General features: G+C 41.7%; 2 protein-coding genes and 1 long non-coding RNA gene across 4 annotated transcripts; all 3 read left to right on the top strand.

Moving 5' to 3' along the window:
• Positions 1–1,097: 1,097 nt before the first annotated feature.
• LOC114841798 (uncharacterized) lies at positions 1,098–4,319 on the top strand. Of its 2 annotated transcripts, none has more exons than XM_029126943.3 (5): positions 1,098–2,249; positions 2,543–2,875; positions 2,942–3,010; positions 3,895–4,007; positions 4,179–4,319. In XM_029126943.3, the coding sequence occupies exons 1-5, from the start codon at positions 2,189–2,191 to the stop codon at positions 4,290–4,292; spliced, it is 690 nt and encodes a 229-aa protein (XP_028982776.1). In that variant the 5' UTR covers positions 1,098–2,188; the 3' UTR covers positions 4,293–4,319. The 2 variants fall into 2 exon arrangements, with proteins under 2 accessions (XP_028982776.1, XP_028982775.1); XM_029126942.3 differs by having other exon boundaries at positions 1,099–2,249; positions 3,877–4,007.
• A 6,190-nt stretch (positions 4,320–10,509) lies between these two features.
• Positions 10,510–14,104, top strand: LOC114842236 (uncharacterized). Its single transcript, XR_003783285.3, has 4 exons — positions 10,510–11,300; positions 11,733–11,821; positions 11,909–12,030; positions 12,133–14,104. It is a non-coding gene; the product is annotated as an uncharacterized LOC114842236 (long non-coding RNA).
• A 764-nt stretch (positions 14,105–14,868) lies between these two features.
• Positions 14,869–20,596, top strand: LOC114870706 (delta-1-pyrroline-5-carboxylate synthase-like). Its single transcript, XM_029175700.3, has 17 exons — positions 14,869–15,028; positions 15,506–15,629; positions 15,732–15,883; positions 16,043–16,192; positions 16,300–16,404; positions 16,493–16,651; positions 16,900–16,990; positions 17,162–17,286; positions 17,377–17,521; positions 17,600–17,673; positions 17,757–17,856; positions 17,988–18,208; positions 18,331–18,468; positions 18,573–18,768; positions 18,918–19,039; positions 19,133–19,415; positions 19,987–20,596. The coding sequence occupies exons 2-17, from the start codon at positions 15,533–15,535 to the stop codon at positions 20,166–20,168; spliced, it is 2,340 nt and encodes a 779-aa protein (XP_029031533.1). The 5' UTR covers positions 14,869–15,028; positions 15,506–15,532; the 3' UTR covers positions 20,169–20,596.
• Positions 20,597–20,756: the final 160 nt, after the last annotated feature.

Genomic DNA, 20,756 nt, shown 5'->3' with positions numbered 1-20,756 from the left:
TTTTAAGGGACTCAACCTAATAAGTGTATTCTGCCAGGTCAATGCGTGCTGCTGTGAAGGCATTATTCACCTGATACTTTAGCCTTGGCTTTGCTTTAGGTGAAATGGTGAAAGAAATGCAGGAACCGTGATGAGTTGGTGCGTACGCGGAGTGTCTTATTAGCGCCTTGTATTGACAGCTCATGGGCAGCAGTGGGCAGCAGCATAGTCCTTTCTGATCCATCATCCAGTACAGCATAAGTATCTAGAGTCCTGCAGTTATAGTGAAAATGACTGGGACAACCTTTAATAAGACACAGCCACTGTCCGTTGGTCGATCAAGGTACAGGACACCAGTAGGACTCTCGCCCTCTCCCTGTGGGACACTGGCCAGTAGGTGCACCTTTGGAGTCTTGTTGTTCACTTCATGAAGGACTTTGAGGTGGCAGCCTTCAAGTTACACTGAGCTGCTTGGTGGGAGCGCCGCGCCAGCACCTCTTATGGCTTTGTTGAGCTTGGTGATGCCTGGGCACTGCTACAGGTGATGAGCTCGATTGTCACAGAATACACAGTACGGCTGCTGCTTTGCTTTGGTCAGGGACCTACTCTGGAATTTAGGTGCAATCTCTGCTCTGTGAAGGACTGTGGTGGAATGCCTGCTAGGTCTTGCTTCAGGCCTCTCCCTCACCCCTCAATCCACTAGCAGGCAGAAGGCCACTGAAAACTTGACACCAGGACTCCTACTTCAACCAGTTGGCTGGATCCTCTAAAGTGTACGTCTTAAAGGGATGATTGTACATGCACCTGCAAAACTCAACTCGCTGTTCTGGATTGAGTTTAGTCTATAGTCGAGCCACATGGGAACCACACTGCAGTTCAGCTTCTCCATCTTGTCCTAAAGTCTTTAACATTCCCACTAGTGACTGGACCTGAAGGGCAAACTTATCAAATGCAGCTACTGTATGTCTCCTCTCCGGATGTCAGGTGAGTCCATCACTGTGGCAATTCACTTGAGGGCAAGCTGATGTGGCTGGCCAAGCTTCTCATTCATGGTGTCTGTGAACACAGTGGAGGAACAGAGGAATGCATTCGCTATCAGTCTGGCTTCCTCTAGGTGCAGGTGGTCTAATAGAACTTGGTATCCGAATGACTCAGTTCTGTCTGCGGTCTCTAAGGCAATTCTGAGGTGAGCAAACTCACAACGTGTTTGGTTCGGAATGCTTGGAGGCCAATCCTCCTAGGTAGGAGGTAGTGGCAGGCTCCCAGCACGTATCATGTCCTCACGAAGAGCCTGCAGGTCTGCCAATCCTTCTACCACCTGCTGTTGAGACTGTTGAAGCAGAAATCTCTCACGCTGGATGTCCTTTAACTCAGCTCTCAGTGTTGTGACATTATCTATATGGTGTTGCGAGCTGTGACCTGTGGTGCCATAGTCTTGCGTCCACTCGTCGCCTCTATAGGAGCGATGATGAGGAGAAGTGTGCGAATTTCTCCATATCTTCGTCGCATGCACGCACGCACACCCTCGGTACCTTGAGACTGTTAACTGGTCGGCGTCAGCTGGCGAAATCCTCTCTCTGCTTCCGCGCCTGTCCCGCGACTCGAGATCCCTTCACGGAACGTGGGAATTCCCGCTGTCAACCGCGCCGTCTCACAGAGCCGTTTAGACACAGGCGCTACCTATCCTACTGTCCCCCACCACCCCCCATCAAGAAACAGGTAAGCCAGACCCAGGGGCCACGGTAGTACTACCAAAGAAAATTACTACTTTTTCTTCTTCACCCACTCCTTTTCCCCTTCAGAGTATGACAAACTTTGCCCCTGTTGTACCTGCTGCACCCTTACTTTCACTTTCACTTTTACTAACTTTTTCAGGACTTCACATTTTTACACTTTGGTACAATAATTTTAACACTTTGGTACGACTCTCAAAGCACATTTCCCACAATCCTGCTACCCTTCACACCGTACACACCTCTTCCTGCTTCTTCTTACAAGCAATAGCCCCGTGACCAAATTTCTGCCATGTTCGTGAACATGCCGTGTGCTTGCTGTGTAGCTTATGACGCACTTGATTCGGTCAGCCAATCCCAAGTGCCCAAGGGACGGCAATCCCAAGGAGGAAGAGTAACGCAGGCCAATGAGTGGGTGAGAGGACGGAGGAGAGAGTCTACATTCTCCAAACGTGTTGCTGTCTAGTTCATGTCGCATGATGAAGACTGTATTAATGTTGTTAGTGGTGATCTGGGTACCGGCTACAGTGATGCCAGGTAAGCGACCAGACATAACCACCGACAATGTGAAAGGCAGATTTGAACATACTTGAAGTCAGATTTCAACATACTTGAAATCTGCATGTTTGTTAAAAAAAGGTGGTTAAAAGTCTTTTTTAACAAGTGTAACCAGTTAGCACACACTCATTCAGTGAATTTCAAAAATGAAAAAAAGACTGTACTAATGTACAGTTCATGTGTCCCCCACCACTGCTGGGAATTGCTCAAAGCTAATTGATGAGGTGGTGCTGTACATTTCAATGTGCACTAAAAATGTTTTTTTTTTGCAGGAATGTGTCATTTCACCCCCCAAGTTACAGCACAAGTGGGACAAAATGTCACTTTGCAGTGCTGTTTTGATGCTTCATTGAATTTAAGAACTCGGACAGTTGACTGGAAAAAAGATGACAAGCAGGTGGTCCACGTCTACCGCGATAGAAAGGACTGTCCTGATCTACAGGAAACGCAGTTCAGACACAGGACAGCTCTAAGGCATGAAGACCTGAGCAGAGGAGTCATGACACTGCAGATCTTGGCTCAGCTCAGTGACACTGGCAACTTCTCCTGTAATGTGCCAAAAGGCCGGGGTTCAGAAATGCTCTCCCAGCGAGTCATGCTCATTGGTAACGGCATGGATTTCCTAGAATCACTTTAACATTTAAAAGGTGCTTAACTGTTTTTTTTAACAGTGATGAACACAAGAGAAGTCCATGCCAACACAACAAGGTCTCCGAAGGAAGACGAGATGACCACATCTGGTAAACTGTTTAAATGTTCTCTCATCATGACAAACAAGTTCATAGTGTGGATTAATCATTGGCCTGGTCATTGTCTGTGTTCTAGAGCTGCTCCACGTTTATTTGTCAGTTATCCTGTGGAAGGGGAATTACCTACTGATAACTTAGTATGCTGATTCATAGCTTCGGCTTCAGAAAGCTTCTCCCTTCTTTACTACACCAGCTGTTAGGGCCGCGATTATTTTGTTTTCACCAGATGATTAAAAACAGAAAGCTGACAGTGGTGTAACTTGTTCTAAATCTGAAAGAGTGAAAGCAGCCTTGGATTATATTATATATTGTAAAATGATTTACTGCTACAAAGAAGAGGTAGTAACGCGGGAGTTACTGTAGCTGTATTGTGACGTGAGTTAAATAGTTTGTTTATGTCTGAACTGTTTAGGCGGAACTAACGTTCCATGGTAATGTACATTTAAAGGGAACACTCAGATTCCTCCATATTTTCTATGCAGAGAAATTATCATTTAAAGCACTAGTTGTAGTCTGTGAGCCCAAGGCAAAAAGGCCTCTGACCTGATTCAGAAGATTTTTGCAGAAGAATAAATGATGATTTCTCTGCATAGAAAAATATGGAGGAATCTGAGTGTCCCTTCATTCTTAAATACTACCCAAGACCGTTTAGGTCAACCCCCATTAAAATCGGTGAGGTTTTCCTTCAATTATCTAATTAAGCGACTGCTGATTTCGCATCACACTGATACACAAGTATCGTTTAATTTACGTTATGTTTGTTGTTTATTGTAACACTCGTCGTGTATATGTTTCCTTTGCTTAGTTCTCACAGCATGACATGATAAGACACTATTTTCCTTTTTCCTTTTTCTCAGACTTTCTTGTTTCTTCAGAAGGGAAGAACACCGGTGTCATTGCCTTTGCCTGGGTTTGTCTTGGCCTCTTTGGAGCTGGTCTTTTTGGGGCTGGTCTTGGAGTCCTGGTTGAATGGAGAAAGATCCGTACAGTAGGTTATTTTATTTGAGTGGTTACATCTAACTTTTAATACAGCTTTTAATACTTTTAACTTCTTCATATATATTTTAGTGTAGCAATATGTAATGGTGTGTTTTGAACCGCAGTATTACTTACATGTTTATTTCTGAAACTACTTCACAAACTCTGTTCATGTTTCCAGAGATCTTTCGGAGAAAGCTCCGAGACTCCAGCGTTGGAGGATGCAAACATCTGTCAAATGGAGACTCTGATGAACCCAAATGACCTGGGACACACTGAGCAACAAGTGACTTGATGGTCTCTTTCCATCCCCTCCTCTGAAACTTATTCTGTATGTTTCTTCTCCTCTCTGCTTTACACTGCTCCAACACGTTTGGTCTTAGCGTTTGGTTGCTGGTTTAGGTACATTTACGATTATTAAGACTAAATGTCTTGATACTGAAGCACTAATCAAAAATATAAATAAGTAAGCATTTAATTGTCCCACAGTGGAGAAACAGCCATGGACACTTTGGCACATGTTCACAAAGTGAAATAATCATCATCCATGTTTCCACATTTACACTTTTCACCAATGTCACTCATTTATTTGTGACATGCTTGTACTGTGTACACCTGCATCTACAGTTGTAATGTACACGCTGTTGTGGAAAAAAAATACCACGAGAGCTTCTGACGACTCAATGAAGAGAATAATTCAAAAAGTTGTCTTTGTGAATTTATTTCTGCATATGCATATAGAAAAATTGAAAAAGAAAGGAAAAGAATAGGTAAAAGAAAGTCACCCGGGTGGAGAGAACAAGTTGATGCTCACACAAAGTGCACACCAAGGTTCTCTGACAACTTCTCCTCCTGTCCCGAGTTTTAAAGCCTACAGATAACGCAAAACCTCCACACATGAGCTCAAACTTCAGGACAATTTGCCAAGTCTACATGAGCAAAGATGAGAAAAGAGGGAGGCCTCACTCAGGGAGCATTCTGTAGTCAAACACTACTGTACGTCACAGAGTCATCAGTGAGACAGTCAGACACTGTCTCACAGTGTCTGACTGATCTCTGATCAAATCAGAACTATGCTTCCTGCTCAAATGATAACTGAGGACCCCTCTTGCTCAGATGCTTGCAGCAATATACTTGAACAATGCATAGAATATTTAAGGTTGTGTATGATCAACACTTAAGAATATAAACATGAATCAGAAACAATCAGATGATTATTAAGACATTAATAATGCAAATGATCAGCATTAAGGGGTGATATAAAATGTCCATCACAATTCCCCCCTTTTGGTCATTCATTGACCAACCATTAACAATGAAAATTTTATATGGTAGACTTCTAACATAATACATCATGTATATGAATTCACTGGGTTTCTTCTTTTGTTGAGTCTCCTTCCAACCTAGACATATCATCCTCCTCACGGTCTGAGAGGAGAGACAAGTCTGTTTCTTCATACTCGTTAGGTGTCTCGTTGTGGATTTGCATTGCTGTAATAACATTGCTCAAATAATTTGTGAGCTTGTGTAGAACCATTCTATTTTGCAGAACTGGTCTAGAAGCTGGTCTAGCCTGTGAGCAAGCAATGTCAATTTTACCTGCAATCACAGGTTTTGGTTCTATTCAGTTGGCACAAGTCTGAGTCTTTTCAGGGTTGTGATCAGCTGACAACAGAGACACTTGGGATTTGTTATCACCGCCAGGTTTCCCTCCCAATGTCGCCTGAGTCCCTGTCACTCCTGTGATGTGATGATGCGAAGAGTCTACACGTCGTCCAACGTGGGCAACTCATGGCTGCTCGTGTATGTGTTTTCTCAGGATCGTGTATATGGTTTAAAGTGTGATTCAACGGTGCAGCTTCAGGCGGCGCTTGGCTCACACCTCAGCTGGACGTTCAACGCTGCCTCTTGTTTACAAGAGTGTTACTGTTGGTCTCCACTCTGGTGGAAAATGTGGAAAGAAATGTTTAGGGAGACCTGGTTTGCCATCCGGGCCTAGCCAAATATCATCTTCCTTTGTGGCACCTGCTCGTGCCCAAACGGCGTGTTCCTGAGGAGTTGCAAAAGTTTGCATGTCCGGCAAGGAAGAAAGTGATGGAGCAGGCGACACAGGAAATGAATCAGACAGGCACGTGTGATCGGCGGCAGGCGACCTGCAGCTTTGGCAGCAGCATCTGCCCTGGCATTTCCTCCATTCAGCCGGCTGTCCCTTATTCCAAATTTTCTTTACCGGAAAAAGCGGCGTACGAACAGATCAGTTCTCAAAGAAGACAATGACACCTGCTGTGAGAAGAGAGTTAAAAACAGGAGTGATGCCTTCAATTGCCTCTGATTTTAGTGGATACTGTGGTTTGCATGGGCAATAGTCAGATTTTGGTGTGATGAACACTGGTTCAAAATCTGCTATTAACCCAACATCATACTTGTGTGCGGCCCATAGAGCAGAAGGCACTCGGGATGTTGCTGGAGTGCATCTGTGGAAAGAAGAGTTGCAAGCGCAGTGAAGACGTCATCTACCAAATGCACAGTGCGCTGTTCAGGACAAACTGACTGAAAGTGTTTGCAATAAATGTGATGCTTCGAATTGTACAACACTTTTGTAGTTTTTTAGTGAGTACACAGTTTTGTGAGTACACAGTTTTGTACTCACACGTTATCATAAATGTGGATAAGTCTCCCTATGTGTCTTTCTCGTGTTTACAGAGTGGCACATATGGGACTGTTCTTGTTTTAGAGTCAAATAATTCCTGTTCAGAGGAAAGAATAACACGCAGAACAGCTTTATATTTGTTCCAGTACAATGTGCTGAAAGCCAGCTTCTCGTATGGAACACGAAACCATGGTTTCTCATACTCAGGATTTGGGCCATAGGACTCATAAGAGATACAATGCAAATCTGCTGCTTGCATAAATGTAGTTTCAGCTGATGGATGCTATTCATTACAGACTCTGAAAAATCTTGGACCTGCAGCTGCCACTGATATGCATACAAGGCAGTCCTGGGAGAGTACTGAACTCATGTGAATGTGGGTAGTTTGTCTACAGTGGTTAATTGTAGACCTGTGGGAGTGGAGATCAAACAAATAGTCAACTTTCCCCTAAGGTCCCTCCTCATTATGTTTAATAGACAGACCTCTGACCAGGCAAAAGAATGCTTAAAGCCTTCAGGGGACTCACATGGCAAAGGGACAGTTAGTTTCTCTACTATTTGAAGGCCATGTTACTCCTACTCTACAGATTGAACGTTCTCTAACTGAACGTTCATTCCTAATACTCAGCTTTAGTAAGGTGCAATTTCCTTTCTCTGGGACTAATGAAGGTGTTCTTACTCTTATTATGTTAATTCTACGCTTTCATACATGTGTTCAAATCATATGTATTTTATAGCCTCCATGGTTTCATTCAATCTCTTATCACAATCATTTATTATTGCTACAGTAGACTTTCAGCGTGCTGCTGATTCTTTTGTATCTTTGTTATGGCCTTTGATGAACTTTTTTTAAGTTTGTGCATAGAGTGACTCCAAGTCCTTTATGGCATGTTCTGCTTCATTTCTTTTCTCTAACAACTGGTTCATAGCAGATTCTAGCGCATACAGAAAATAAATATTCTGACTAAACTAAAAAATTACTTGTTGCGGTAAAACTGATGTCATTGCTTCTCTTGTCCAGGAGGAGGCGGTGTTGTACCAACAAACAGCGAAGGTTTTCCTGAAAAGGAGAAGATATTAACACAGAAAAGAAACAGTTGTATAATGATCAAACATCAGCTGTAGTGCGTTTCGTCCCAGCTGTTAGTGGATCAGTGTAAATGGTGTAAAAAGACTGGGTCCCGCTGTATTACTCAGGCTGCACTACAGCGTCTATTCACAGGCGCGATCCCACTACTGAGCGGCACGGGGGCTTTGACCTGCTCCGTTACCGACCTGGGCCGATGCACCCCTCCTTAGGCGACCTGGTGGTCCCGGGCTCCCCCAGAAGCACCATATCGATACCGAACTTAGTGCGGACACCCGATCGACATAGTCCGCTGCAGCTCAGAGCTCCTGAGCTCAAACGATCCGCCAGCCTCAGCCTCCCGGTAGCTTGGATTACAGGCACGCGCCACCGCACCCGGCGAAGGAGCGGGTAATTCATGGCGAGTTTGGTTTTACGGGCGTGACGCCATCAAAGGGCGGTTGGCTCGGGATTTTCTTTTATCAATTTATGACTTTTATTCAGTAGATTCTGTAAAACGACATGAAAATCGTTGTGGGAATGCTGCTTTTTTGAAATTTGTCCTCTTAATGTTTGACAGTGGAATGTGAAAAATAAGTTTTATGACTATAATTCCTCATCTTTTATTTATTGTCATAATTGTAAACATCTGCACAAGCCTAAGTTAATGAAGCTATGCTTTCTCTGTGTATAAGTGTCTGTAAGTCTTCAGTCCTTTTCAGAATAGAAGAAGTCAGATTTCTCAAACGATCCGCCAGCCTCAGCCTCCCGGTAGCTTGGATTACAGGCACGCGCCACCGCACCCGGCGAAGGAGCGCGTCATTAATGGCAGGTTTGGGTTATACTGGCGTGACGTCATCAAAAGGCGGTTGCATCGGGATTTTCTTTTTATTCAGAATATTGTCTAAAAGACGTGAACACTGTCGTAAATACAGTGGGATGAGAATTGCATTTTTTCTGGTGTTTTAAAAATGTTACCGGTGTTTAGTCTTAAGTATGTAAAAACACATGTTTGATTTCAATAAATGAACTAAAACGACTAATGTGATGAGGGAGACAGTTGATATTTAGAGGGTAAAATGACAAAATTACACAACAAGAGCGTTCTGCTCGTTTTGTGGTTGAAGTGATGTCATTGCTCCTCTTGTCCAGGAGGAGGCAGTGTTGTACCAACAAACAGCGAAGGATTTAATAGAAACGAGCCGATACGAACCCAGAAAAGAAGTAGTTCTTTAATGATCAAACATCAACTGTAGCGTGTGACGTCACAGCTGTTCAGCTGATCAGTGTAAATGGTGTAAAAAGACTGGGTCCCGCTGTTTTACTTAGGCTGCACTACAGCGTCTATTCACAGGCGCGATCCCACTACTGAGCGGCACGGGGGCTTTGACCTGCTCCGTTACCGACCTGGGCCGATGCACCCCTCCTTAGGCGACCTGGTGGTCCCGGGCTCCCCCAGAAGCACCATATCGATACCGAACTTAGGGCGGACACCCGATCGACATAGTCCACTGCAGCTCAGAACTCCTGAGCTCAAACGATCCGCCAGCCTCAGCCTCCCGGTAGCTTGGATTACAGGCACGCGCCACCGCACCCGGCGAAGGAGCGGGTAATTCATGGCGGGTTTGGGTTTTACGGGCGTGACGTCATCAAAGGGCGGTTCGCTCAGGATTTTCTTTTATCAATTTATGACTTTTATTCAGTAGATTCTGTAAAACGACATCAACATCGTTGTGGGAATGCTGCTTTTTTGAAATTTGTCCTTTATATGTTTGACAGTGTAATGTAAAAAACAAGTTTTCTGACTATAATTCCTCATCTTTTAATTATTGTCATAGTTGTAAACATCTCCACAAGCCTAAATTGATGGAGCTGTGCTTTCTCTGTGTATAAATGTCTGTAAGTCTTCAATCCTTTTCAGAATAGAAGAAGTCAGATTTCAATTTAAAAAATGAATTTACATGACTGATGTGATAACAGACACAGCTATGAGTTAAAATATTGGTATTTGTAGGGTAAAATGACAAAATGATTACAGTTACACAAACACCTTGTATAGTTGCAGCATCTTAAATAAAGAAGATTAATTTCATCTCAGACATTCTGCAGAAATTCAAACATTCATCAATGGGAATTTGATCGACACTGAATAACACTGACCTGGTCAGTTTTAACTATCTAGTGTAGTGATTCTTGTTGTGCTCCAAAACATTATTATAGAAATAATGATTTAATCTTAACAGGACATGTGGCTGTAAAATACTTTGTTGGCTGCTGCTGGCTTTGTAGGAAGACAATTCATTGTCATTCATGCTCTCGGGTTTTTTTCAGGTGCTTTATAACTTTCTTCACCAACAACCATGGTGAGGATTTTTTTAAGCTTGGTGATTGACAGTCTTAGAGGTTTACAGTGATACGACAGAGGAGAAAGTGTTGTGCCTGTCCTGACAGACTGAGAGTCTCCCTGACTTAATATATAGACTATGAACCTGCTGAATCAGCATAATATGCCTATTGTTATTCACAACCCCAAACCAGTAATTATTGATAAATAAATCAAACACACTGGATAATAACATTATCCTCTGTATTTGACTGTAGTGGAACTGATGTCATTGCTCCTCTTGTCCAGGAGGAGGCGGTGTAGCACCAACAAACAGAGAAGGTTTTCGTAGAAATGAGTTGATATGAACCCAAAAAAGAAGCGGTTGTATAATGATCAGCCATTAGCTGGAGGGTGCGTTTCGTCACAACTGTTCAGCGGATCAGTGTAAATAGTGTAAAAAGACTGGGTCCCGCTGTATTACTCAGGCTGCACTACAGCGTCTATTCACAGGCGCGAGCCCACTACTGAGCGGCACGGGGGCTTTGACCTGCTCCGTTACCGACCTGGGCCGGTGCACCCCTCCTTAGGCGACCTGGTGGTCCCGGGCTCCCCCAGAAGCACCATATCGATACCGAACTTAGTGCGGACACCCGATCGACATAGTCCGCTGCAGCTCAGAGCTCCTGAGCGCAAACGATCCGCCAGCCTCAGCCTCCCAGTAGCTTGGATTACAGGCACGCGCCACCGCACCCGGCGAAGGAGCGGGTCATTCATGGCGGGTTTGGGTTTTACGGGAGTGACGTCATCAAAGGGCGGTTGGATCACGATTTTCTTTTAGCAATCTATGGCGTTTATTCAGTAGATTCTGTGAACGACGTGAACACCGTTGTGGGAATGTTGCTTAACAATACTCAACTCTGACATGAACTCAAATTTAAAAAATTGCAATTTGTCAGCTTTTCATTTGAGGCTGTAAGGTACATGTTGTCTGCCTGCCTGTCTGTCTGTCTGTCTACCAAACAGTGTGTGATATGACACAATCAGTTCTAAGGTCTGATCTCAGAACTGTATCTATACTTCACCTTGATTATACAGCACAATTTTTGATCAAAGCTCCACCTTTTGGTTTTACCCTGGAATTGCGTCATTTGTGCTTAAAATGGGGATGGCCACATTAGCATGTTTAACATGCCGACAGCACAAGAAGGGGGGCTGCTGGTAACCGGCTGGAAAGGCACTGGTATGAGGAGTGTCAGCGCCTGTAAGTCGCCTGTAATCAGCAAAAATGAACCGCTGCATCTGTAGATTAATAGTTGAATAGTTGAAGATAGTTTTGTAGTTCAAATAAAGTATGCTGAAGTAGTTAAGGCTAAAAGTAGACAAAGCTGAAGAATATTTGAAAAGTTGTTTCCATTAATTGCAATGGGGAAAAAAGTTGAATAAAGGTTAATAATTTGAAAATATAAAAGATATGAATGTGAAACATAATAGTGCACTTCTCTGGAAAAGGTGCATTTTTGATATTTGAATGGTTTTTGTAGCTGAAAGTAAGCGGGACTAGACGCAGAGAAAAACAATACAGTAAATACAGTAATTATTATAAGATAATTTAGGTTAAGTTAGGTTATGATGAGATGAGATGATGAGTTTTACTTTCTCACACTAAATTCTAATGCTTGCCACTGCTGACTAGAGACAACTAAGATCCTGCATTCCAAGCAGCCCACACCCAAGCTGGAGATGACACCCACCGGACAAACCATCGCTGCACATTCACTTTCAGTAAGAATGACATGTTATAGCTTGTTTATAGTCTGTTCTTCACTTCATGTTTTAATGAAGCTAATGTTTCAATTTTGGTGGTGACAGGTGCAGCTGTGGAGGCTGGAGAACTTCATCCAGAGTTTCCTTGACAACAGAGACGAGATCAGACGGGGACCATAGGACCACATGGAGAAATGTTGTCACCTGCGTTTTTGGCGGCTCAATAAGTAAGTCAACACCTGAGTACTAGTAGTGACATAAAGTGGTGATAAGCTTAAGGTAGCAATGTGGAGACATATGTTAACAATATATAATGATGCTTCTTCTAGCACCCTGCACTTACAACCTCCAGTCCAGACAAAGAGGAGCCTCCGGATTCCAACCACATAGAGGAAGTGACTTTATCACCGCTTCTTTTGTGCTGCTGGGTTTGGAAGCTCTTCAACTCATTGTTGGCCTCACTTTGAGCAGAAGACGGTCAAGACAAGACATCAAGTACCAGTTTCATAGATAATCTAGAAACATCTCTCAGAAGCTTCAATGAACCAATTTAATGTTAACCATATATTTTTATATTTTATTTCATGTTTATGTTCCACTGTAAGATTGTGACCAAGTTGGTAAAATGCTAAAATTCTTCTCCTTAGGATTTAACACCTGTATAAACTGGTAATTACACGCTGAGATCAGTGTTGTAAAACTAATCAGGATGTTTATTTGTTCATTTCAACATCTTCTTACTTCACTTTACTCCATACATCAATTTACCAAATATACGTGTAATAATTGACTATTTGCCTTAAAATTCTGTAGAAATTGCAACAACGATTGTGTCTTTTACAAGGAAACAGGTTCACTGAGACAGGATGTGATAAGTGGTCACAGAGGACAAATGTCCAAATACAGATTAAAGCAGAGATGTTCACAACAACAGCTTTAAGATTAACAGTGACATATTTTATTCGCTGGTCCTGGTAATGCGGAAAAGACTGAGGGAGAACTACTAGTAGTAGAATCACTGACTTTAGTGAATGAAATATTACAGTGTCATATATGTCGTATCAACAGTAGAAGCTCATTGGACATATCTGAGTCTGATGTTTACTTTTGAGATTTACGCTGAAGTATAGCACAGTGTCTTTAACATTATGAACACACACTACTGCACTGCCAGTTTAAGCTGCATGTTGTTAGCCCACACTGGGTCACAACATCTATCTTCAGATCCTGGGTTCAACTTTCGGAAAGGAGCCACGCTGATCTGGGATCAGTGGTACGTCAACACAAGTCAGAATTTTTTCTGGACACCAGGATATTAGAAAATACACAACAGGCTTAGACAGAAAATATATATAGGATTACAGGAATAATCAGTTTCATCTGAACCTGAGACGGAATCAGTTTTTCAGTTTAGCTGTTATCCAGTTGGAAAACACAGCAGCAAGTCCAGAGTATAAGATTGCTCTGGAACAATGCTGACATTTCTGACAAAGGCTTTCACAGGTGAGATGATCTGATGTCTTTAGAACCCAGTGTCAGATTTTAACAATGTGTATGTTACAATCTACACTACACTGCCACCAACCTGGTATTCACTGACAGCGTCATCAAAGAAAAGATAAAGGATTCTCACCAACATGGTGTGAAATTATGACGTCGTCCTGAAAAGAGAACCACAACACACACAATCACGATGAGCAGCTCCTCTGTAACACAGGCACATGATGCATGACAGAAATGTCACGACCAGTTGTGCACTACCAACAATGCTCATACCTACGTAAGTCTCTGTGACTTACGTAGGTATGAGTGTGTGTGGTCTCGCTGCCCCTTGTGACAGACTGAGCAGCCCATTTGCTGGATGCCCAAGTTGCTGCTGTGTCTCAGCCAGAAAATTCTGCTGGTCCACTCTGTGGAAAAACCATGAAAATTTAACCAAAACGTAAAGGCCAATGAAGTGGTTTTGGATGTAAGCAGTGAGACCGTGTTTGGCTAATTTATCATATTTTCTCATACAACTCTTTATTTAAATCTCCAATCTCCTTTCCTTTTTTAATGCTCAAGATTTCTAAATCTACAACAGGAATCTCCATCCTCTATAGTGGAGTTTTTGGCCAAAATACAGTTGGACAATGCCTGAGAATATGAGCAAAAAACGAAATATATTCAATCTGTGAAACCAATAAACCATCTGAAAATTGTTTTGAAAAAAAATTGTTTTTTTTGAAGATGTTTACCCAGCTTTAAATTTAGTGGAGAAATCTACCTGTTAAATATGTGCATATATGTGCAATAATAGAAAAATAATATAATTATTTCATCATAATGATAATTATTCCATCATAATGATAATTATTCCATCATAATGATAATTATTCCATCATATTGATAATTATTATTTTTCAATTATTGATGATTATTATTTCATCTTAAGAACGTACTTAAGTTGTTATATGGTTGTTATACAACTGACATACTGTTCAAGTGTCCTGCTTTGAACTGGGGGATAAATAAAGTTTCTTTGATTTGATTCTGTAAAATTAAAATTTTCATCAATAAGGATTGAACGACACTGATGTGGTCAATTATAAATAACTAGTATGTATATTGCATTACTGCAGTGATAAAATATCTCGTAGTGCTTCACAATGTAGATATTTTTCGTCTGCTGAAGCATTGGAATCATTTAGTTTTTATTTAACTGCATTTATGTGTTTAACGCAAAATGTTTTATGTGTTTTTACAAAACACAGCCATGTGACAAACCTAAAATGAAATCTTATTCATAGCACGTCACATTTTCATGATTAACTTTATGGCCATTCCAGGCTTCCGTATATATATAATTTGCCGTTTTTTGTGCTTCTGTTTTTTTTTTTGTTAAGGCAGTAAATAAAAGTTACGTTTGCGTTTAAAAATGAAACCAAAGCTCAGAGTAAATGTTACATCTGGAATGTCAGTTTTGCGTGTTCTCCATCCCTATTGTTTTACTTCCGCGTAGATACGCGTGTGCCTGCCGAATACTATTTTACGTACGTAAAAAAACCTATATGAACGTGGATATCGTGTGTAGCCAGTGTTCGTGAATAGCGTATTTATCGCAATTCATAACCAACGTGGGCTGTTGATGTGGCAGCAAGGACTGTCATAACGACTTATTGCGTGTGTGCTGTACATTCCAGTATCACTGTGTTTGTTTTGGTTTCAACATTATCGCATTGTCTGGTAAGGAGTTTGTAAAATTAAACATATGTTGTTTTCATGTTTAGGAAACAGCGCCTAAGTTAGTGAATGAGAACAGCTAGCTGAAAATAGCTTCGGCTCGCTAACTTTAGCTTGTTCCAGGTGTGTTTTCAGTTGTAACATTAGCCACGTAGATAAACTCTGTTATTTACCAAATGAATAACTTCAACAATTTGCTTTCTGTTTCGAGCTTGACGCGTTGATCCCGAATGTTTTAACTAAACGATGTTTCGAGGTTAATTTAAACAATGTCATCTTTATTGGGTCAGTGTGTCATATACAAGTTCGAACATAATGCTGAAAACATTAAAGAGGCCGTTAATGCAAAACATTTCAGTAAGATTGAAATAATGTCAGTTTTGTTCATTGATCTTATTCCACCGTGTTTACATTTACCCTGGTGGTATAGATTGTCAGCATTGATTGTAAACTACAGTATGCTTTGTTTGTTCCTGATAGCTGTCCTGAAGTACTAGTACCAGTGCCATGTTTGCCAGGCTGGCCTTGTGCGCCCACCTTCCACCCAGAATTAGTCACTCAAATGTCTATCCAGTCTCCATCAGAGCCTTTTCCCAACAGAAATGTAAGTAACCTGCAGAGTAAATGGTGTCTTTATAGTATGAATTGTTTTACGTGTTAAAAGTAAGTAACTGTGATTCAAATCCAACATTGTTATTCTCTGCAGTTAACCTCCCACGTTCCCATGGGAAGTCGTTTGCTCATCGCAGTGAGTTAAAGCAGGCCAGACGTATTGTAGTTAAGCTGGGAAGCGCTGTGGTGACACGTGGAGATGAGTGTGGTTTGGCACTTGGACGACTGGCTTCAATAGTAGAGCAGGTAATGCCACATTAGTACTTATGGCTTAGACAACAGCAGACATTCTGTCAAGTGAAGTTCATATTACTGTGAATAGTATTACATTAGGTTCATCACACAAATAAAGGATGATTCCCTGAAGAAGAGATTTTATATTATTGCATTACTGTGTGTCCTCAGGTAGCCATGCTGCAAAATCAAGGCAGAGAGATGATGATTGTAACCAGCGGGGCTGTTGCATTTGGGAAGCAGAGACTGAGACATGAGATACTTCTTTCTCAAAGTGTCAGACAAGCCTTGCATTCTGGACAGAACCAACTAAAAGAGATGGTAAATAAAACTGTAAATTGTAGCTCACCATGGATAAGCATTTAAAATGTTGGATAAACCGCTCCTGCAGTTTGTTCAAAGGTGTCTTTTGTATGTTTGTGTTTCAGTCGGTTCCAGTTTTAGAGGCGAGGGCATGTGCGGCTGCTGGACAGAGTGGTCTGATGGCTTTGTATGAAGCTATGTTTACCCAGTACAGCATCTGTACTGCACAAGTATGTATTTCACTTGTCTCACAACGTACAATTCTGAAAGTCGGTGACACAAACGTCACCTAATTCTTGAAATGCATCACTTCCACAGATTCTAGTTACCAACCTGGATTTTCATGACGAGCAGAAGCGTCGGAATCTTAACAGCACACTTCATGAGTTGCTACGGATGAACATAGTTCCTATCATCAACACCAATGATGCAGTTGTTCCACCCCCTGTTCCCAGCAGTGACCTACAGGGAGTAAATGTGGGTATTGTGTAAAGGACCTCCCAGCTGGGATGATGTATTTACAGGATGTACCTTGCTTCTAATTCTAGCTCCACCAACAATTCAAGTTTTTAACACAAGGTTTAATTTAACAACTGCTTTAATTGTTCTCTGTTAATTGTAAACAGCTTCTATGTTCTGATGTGAGATTTTAGTTGCCTGTTAGAAAGTGAAACATTACAAATACAAATTTCCTTTTAGCTTAGTGACGTTTGCTTGTTTTTTAGGTAATAAGCATCAAGGATAACGACAGCCTGGCTGCACGGTTGGCTGTTGAAATGAAAGCAGACCTTCTTATTGCCCTGTCTGATGTTCAAGGTACAGAAATGACCACTGATTTTCTTGTAAGGTTTTCCAAAATATGCATGTGATCTTTCTCATTAGTCATCTTAAGGTGTGAAATATGATATAGGTGATCAGATTTTGTTGTGAGATTCTCCTTTTGGATAGTGTTAATAACCAAAAATTTGTATTCCTTGTATTCTACAGGTTTGTACGACAATCCCCCAGGATCGGATGATGCCAAGCTCATTGACATATTCTATCCAGGAGACCAGCAGTTGATCACTTATGGGACCAAGTCCAGAGTAGGCATTGGTGGCATGGAAGCCAAGGTTAGCATCGTAGACAGCACCTTTTATCTTTTAGTAGAAACTTGGGTGATGAATCATTATTAATATACTAAATGATACTGTCTAAATCAGGTGAAAGCAGCGCTGTGGGCCCTACAGGGTGGTACGTCTGTTGTCATTGCAAATGGCACAGACCCTAAAGTCACAGGTCATGTCATCACAGATATTGTAGATGGGAAGAAAATTGGCACGTTCTTCTCTGAAGTCAAACCTGCAGGTACTTGATAACTATATACAGAGAATATCAGATTTGCTTCTTGACGTTTCATTTATTATGCTTTTTTATTGCCGCCAGGTCCAACTGTGGAGCAACAGACGGAGATGGCTCGACATGCAGGCAGGGCTTTGGCCTCTCTGCTTCCTGAACAGGTGACATGCTTCTTCCTGGCCCTTCCCTCCCCCAAACTGAAGTGCTACCTGTATTAATTAGTGATTTGTGTGTGTTGTTTCAGAGAGGAGAGATTATCTGCTCTCTTGCTGAGCTGCTTACAGAGAAGAAAGATGAGATTCTAAGTGCCAACAAGAGAGACATGGAGTTGGCAACAGCATCAGGTACAAAGCCACACTGACCCACAGCTATGGTTCAAAAGGAAACTGATTTTATAATATTATATCACTGTTTACAAAAAACTTCATTTTTATTATATTACTTGTATTACTTATATTACTTTGTTTCCTTGAAGGACTTTTCTCCCAGGCATTAATCAGCCGCCTGAGTCTGTCAACTGCTAAACTAAACAGCCTTGCCATTGGCCTGCGTCAGCTTGCTGTGTCCTCCAAGGACAGTGTGGGTCGGGTGCTGAGGAGGACCCGGGTTGCCAACAACCTAGAGCTGGAGCAGATTACTGTCCCCATTGGTGTCCTCCTGGTCATCTTTGAGTCACGCCCTGACTGTCTCCCACAGGTCAGTCAAAGCCAACAGTCACTCTCTGAATTAACCTCCATCACCGGCTGACGTGGAAACCATTTTACTGGTTTTCATTGAAAGTTAAAATCACAGTATTGTATATTTCATATGTGGTTTAGGTGTCCGCTCTAGCTATTGCCAGTGGGAACGCTTTGCTACTAAAGGGCGGTAAAGAAGCTTCCAACACAAATAGAATCCTTCATCAACTCACTCAGGAAGCTCTTTCCATTCATGGTGTGACAGATGCCATTCAGCTGGTAAGACTGAAAGCGCTACATTGTTTAAACACTGTGTTGCAGATTGTTACTTTATAAATCTATTGACTCACGTGTTCTGGCAAAATGTACCTTCTGTAATATAGGTGAGCACACGGGAAGAAGTAGAAGACCTGTGCAGATTAGATAAGATGATTGACCTGATCATTCCAAGGGGCTCGTCTGAGCTGGTCCGTGACATCCAAAGGGCAGCTAAGGGTATTCCTGTACTGGGCCACAGTGAGGGAGTCTGTCATGTCTACGTAGACAATGATGCCAGCATAGACAAAGTTATTGATGTCGGTATGTGGTTTCTTTTTGTATTTAAGTACATTTTAATAATGGCTCCTGCCTTATGTTTTACAGCTTATAGAAGCTTCATAGCAGGTATAAGGTGTTGAAGCTAATTCAGACTTTGTGAATGAATATTCTAACAAGAGGTTTTGTTCCAGTGAGAGACTCCAAATGTGACTATCCTGCAGCCTGCAATGCCATGGAGACCCTCCTTATCCATAGAGATTTGCTTCGCACTCCTGTATTTGACCAGATCATTGACATGCTAAGAACAGAAAATGTAAGAAACATACCCATACAGTAGATACAGAAATGAAGTTTCATCACTAGCCTCAGGCTCTATCTCAATCTTGGTGTTCTTTCTGCCCCTCAGGTGAAGATCCATGCTGGCCCCCGCTTTGCCTCCTATTTAACTTTCAGCCCATCTGAGGTGAAGTCCCTGAGGACAGAGTATGGGGACCTAGAGTGCTGCATTGAGGTGGTAGACAGCATGCAGGATGCTGTGGACCACATCCACAAATATGGCAGCTCCCACACTGAAGTCATTGTTACAGAAAATGAAGACACCGCTGAGCAGTTTTTGCAGTTGGTAGACAGTGCCTGTGTGTTTTCGAACTGCAGTTCCCGGTTTGCTGATGGATACCGCTTTGGCCTTGGTATGTGTATACCTGATAAGGAATTCTGTTGCTTTTTATATATAGATATCACAGTAGCTTTCAATCATCTCTAGTTGATAAACATAATAAAATGTTTACTACACTGTGAGGAATTGCTCCAAAATATAGAGATCTTGTTTCATTCAAAAAATGCACTTCAGAGTTCAGATGATGCCCACAGAGAACATGAACAGTTCCATTATTAAGCAAAATTGTCAGCAATAAATCTAAATCTATAAATATGGCCGATATAATATTCTTACATTGGATGCTGCCATGTTATCGGGAGAACAGTCTGATGAAAATTCACTGGAAACCAGCCAATGCACTATAACCTATTATGTACAGATTCATAGTAAACCTTAGGTGAACTTTGGAGTGCACTTTTGCATGAATAAAGGCTGTTGACTTTGGCTCTGATTGCTTGCAGTCTAATAGCATTCTGACATTAACAAAAAGAAGCACTTGTAGCGACAGCCGATGAACAAAGACGTTAACATTGCAATAAGGCATCTTGTTCATGTGTCTGACTTTCTGCCGGCCTAAATAAATTTTACCTTTTCCTCTCCAGGTGCTGAAGTTGGTATCAGTACAGCAAGGATACATGCTAGAGGTCCCGTGGGTTTGGAGGGACTTCTGACCACTAAATGGGTCCTTCGAGGTGAAGGACACACAGTTGCTGACTTTTCTGAGCATGGCTCTATGAAATATCTTCATGAAAACATCCCTGTCTCCCACGGCAGTTTTAATTAGAGGTCAACAAAGAGCATCATTGTCAACATAACTGCTGTCTACTCCTTTTTGTTTAAAGGCTTGTGTCATAGTAGCCCTTCAACTTTTTAGCTGATGCCTAATCACATGTATAAACCTACTATGTTGGGACAGCAGCTTGTGTGCAGGACAGAGGCTACTTTTATTGGACAACAATGTCTTTATATTTGTCAACCTGTGCATAAGCCTGCAAATCTGTTGTTTAGGTAAAACCTAATGATGGTTGTTGAAGCTAAAAAAAACAAACTTTTATAATATGCAAAAAAGAGAACATGGTTCAGCTGTGATTTACAAGCACTCCCCAGGTTTTTTTTATTTGCTGTCAGTTGTGCAGCATCTTCATGAAGATTTATTTTGCTGTCTTTCCTCTTTGCATAGATGATTTAATAAATATTCTGTATAGTTCCTTATATTTGTGGTACATTATGTCCCAAATGTGATGTTCAGACCTTTGCACCATAACTAGCCTTGTACATTTGGTAGAGAGCTGGACTACTGACCGTCATTGTCAGTAGTGTATGAACAAATCAAGTAATTAAATCTAGTTATTAGCTCATTTAATCACACCGA

The sequence above is a fragment of the Betta splendens genome, chromosome 15 (genome assembly GCF_900634795.4).
Source record: "Betta splendens chromosome 15, fBetSpl5.4, whole genome shotgun sequence".
Classification (NCBI taxonomy): Eukaryota; Metazoa; Chordata; class Actinopteri; order Anabantiformes; family Osphronemidae; genus Betta; species Betta splendens.
The sequence above is the reverse complement of the archived record's forward strand: the minus strand, read 5'-3'. Positions and strand labels throughout refer to the sequence as shown.

What these genes read in the sequence shown, in the direction of transcription:
- LOC114841798 (XM_029126942.3), top strand. Translation starts at nt 2,189, where the DNA reads ATGATGAAGACTGTATTAATGTTGTTAGTGGTGATCTGGGTACCGGCT. An exon ending in CCAGCGAGTCATGCTCATTG is followed by an intron (nt 2,876 to 2,941) that starts GTAACGGCATGG and finishes TTTTTTTAACAG; the next exon opens with TGATGAACACAAGAGAAGTC. An exon ending in AGACGAGATGACCACATCTG is followed by an intron (nt 3,011 to 3,876) that starts GTAAACTGTTTA and finishes CCTTTTTCTCAG; the next exon opens with ACTTTCTTGTTTCTTCAGAA.
- LOC114870706 (XM_029175700.3), top strand. Translation starts at nt 15,533, where the DNA reads ATGTTTGCCAGGCTGGCCTTGTGCGCCCACCTTCCACCCAGAATTAGT. An exon ending in TTGGTGGCATGGAAGCCAAG is followed by an intron (nt 17,287 to 17,376) that starts GTTAGCATCGTA and finishes TGTCTAAATCAG; the next exon opens with GTGAAAGCAGCGCTGTGGGC. An exon ending in ACATGCTAAGAACAGAAAAT is followed by an intron (nt 19,040 to 19,132) that starts GTAAGAAACATA and finishes TCTGCCCCTCAG; the next exon opens with GTGAAGATCCATGCTGGCCC.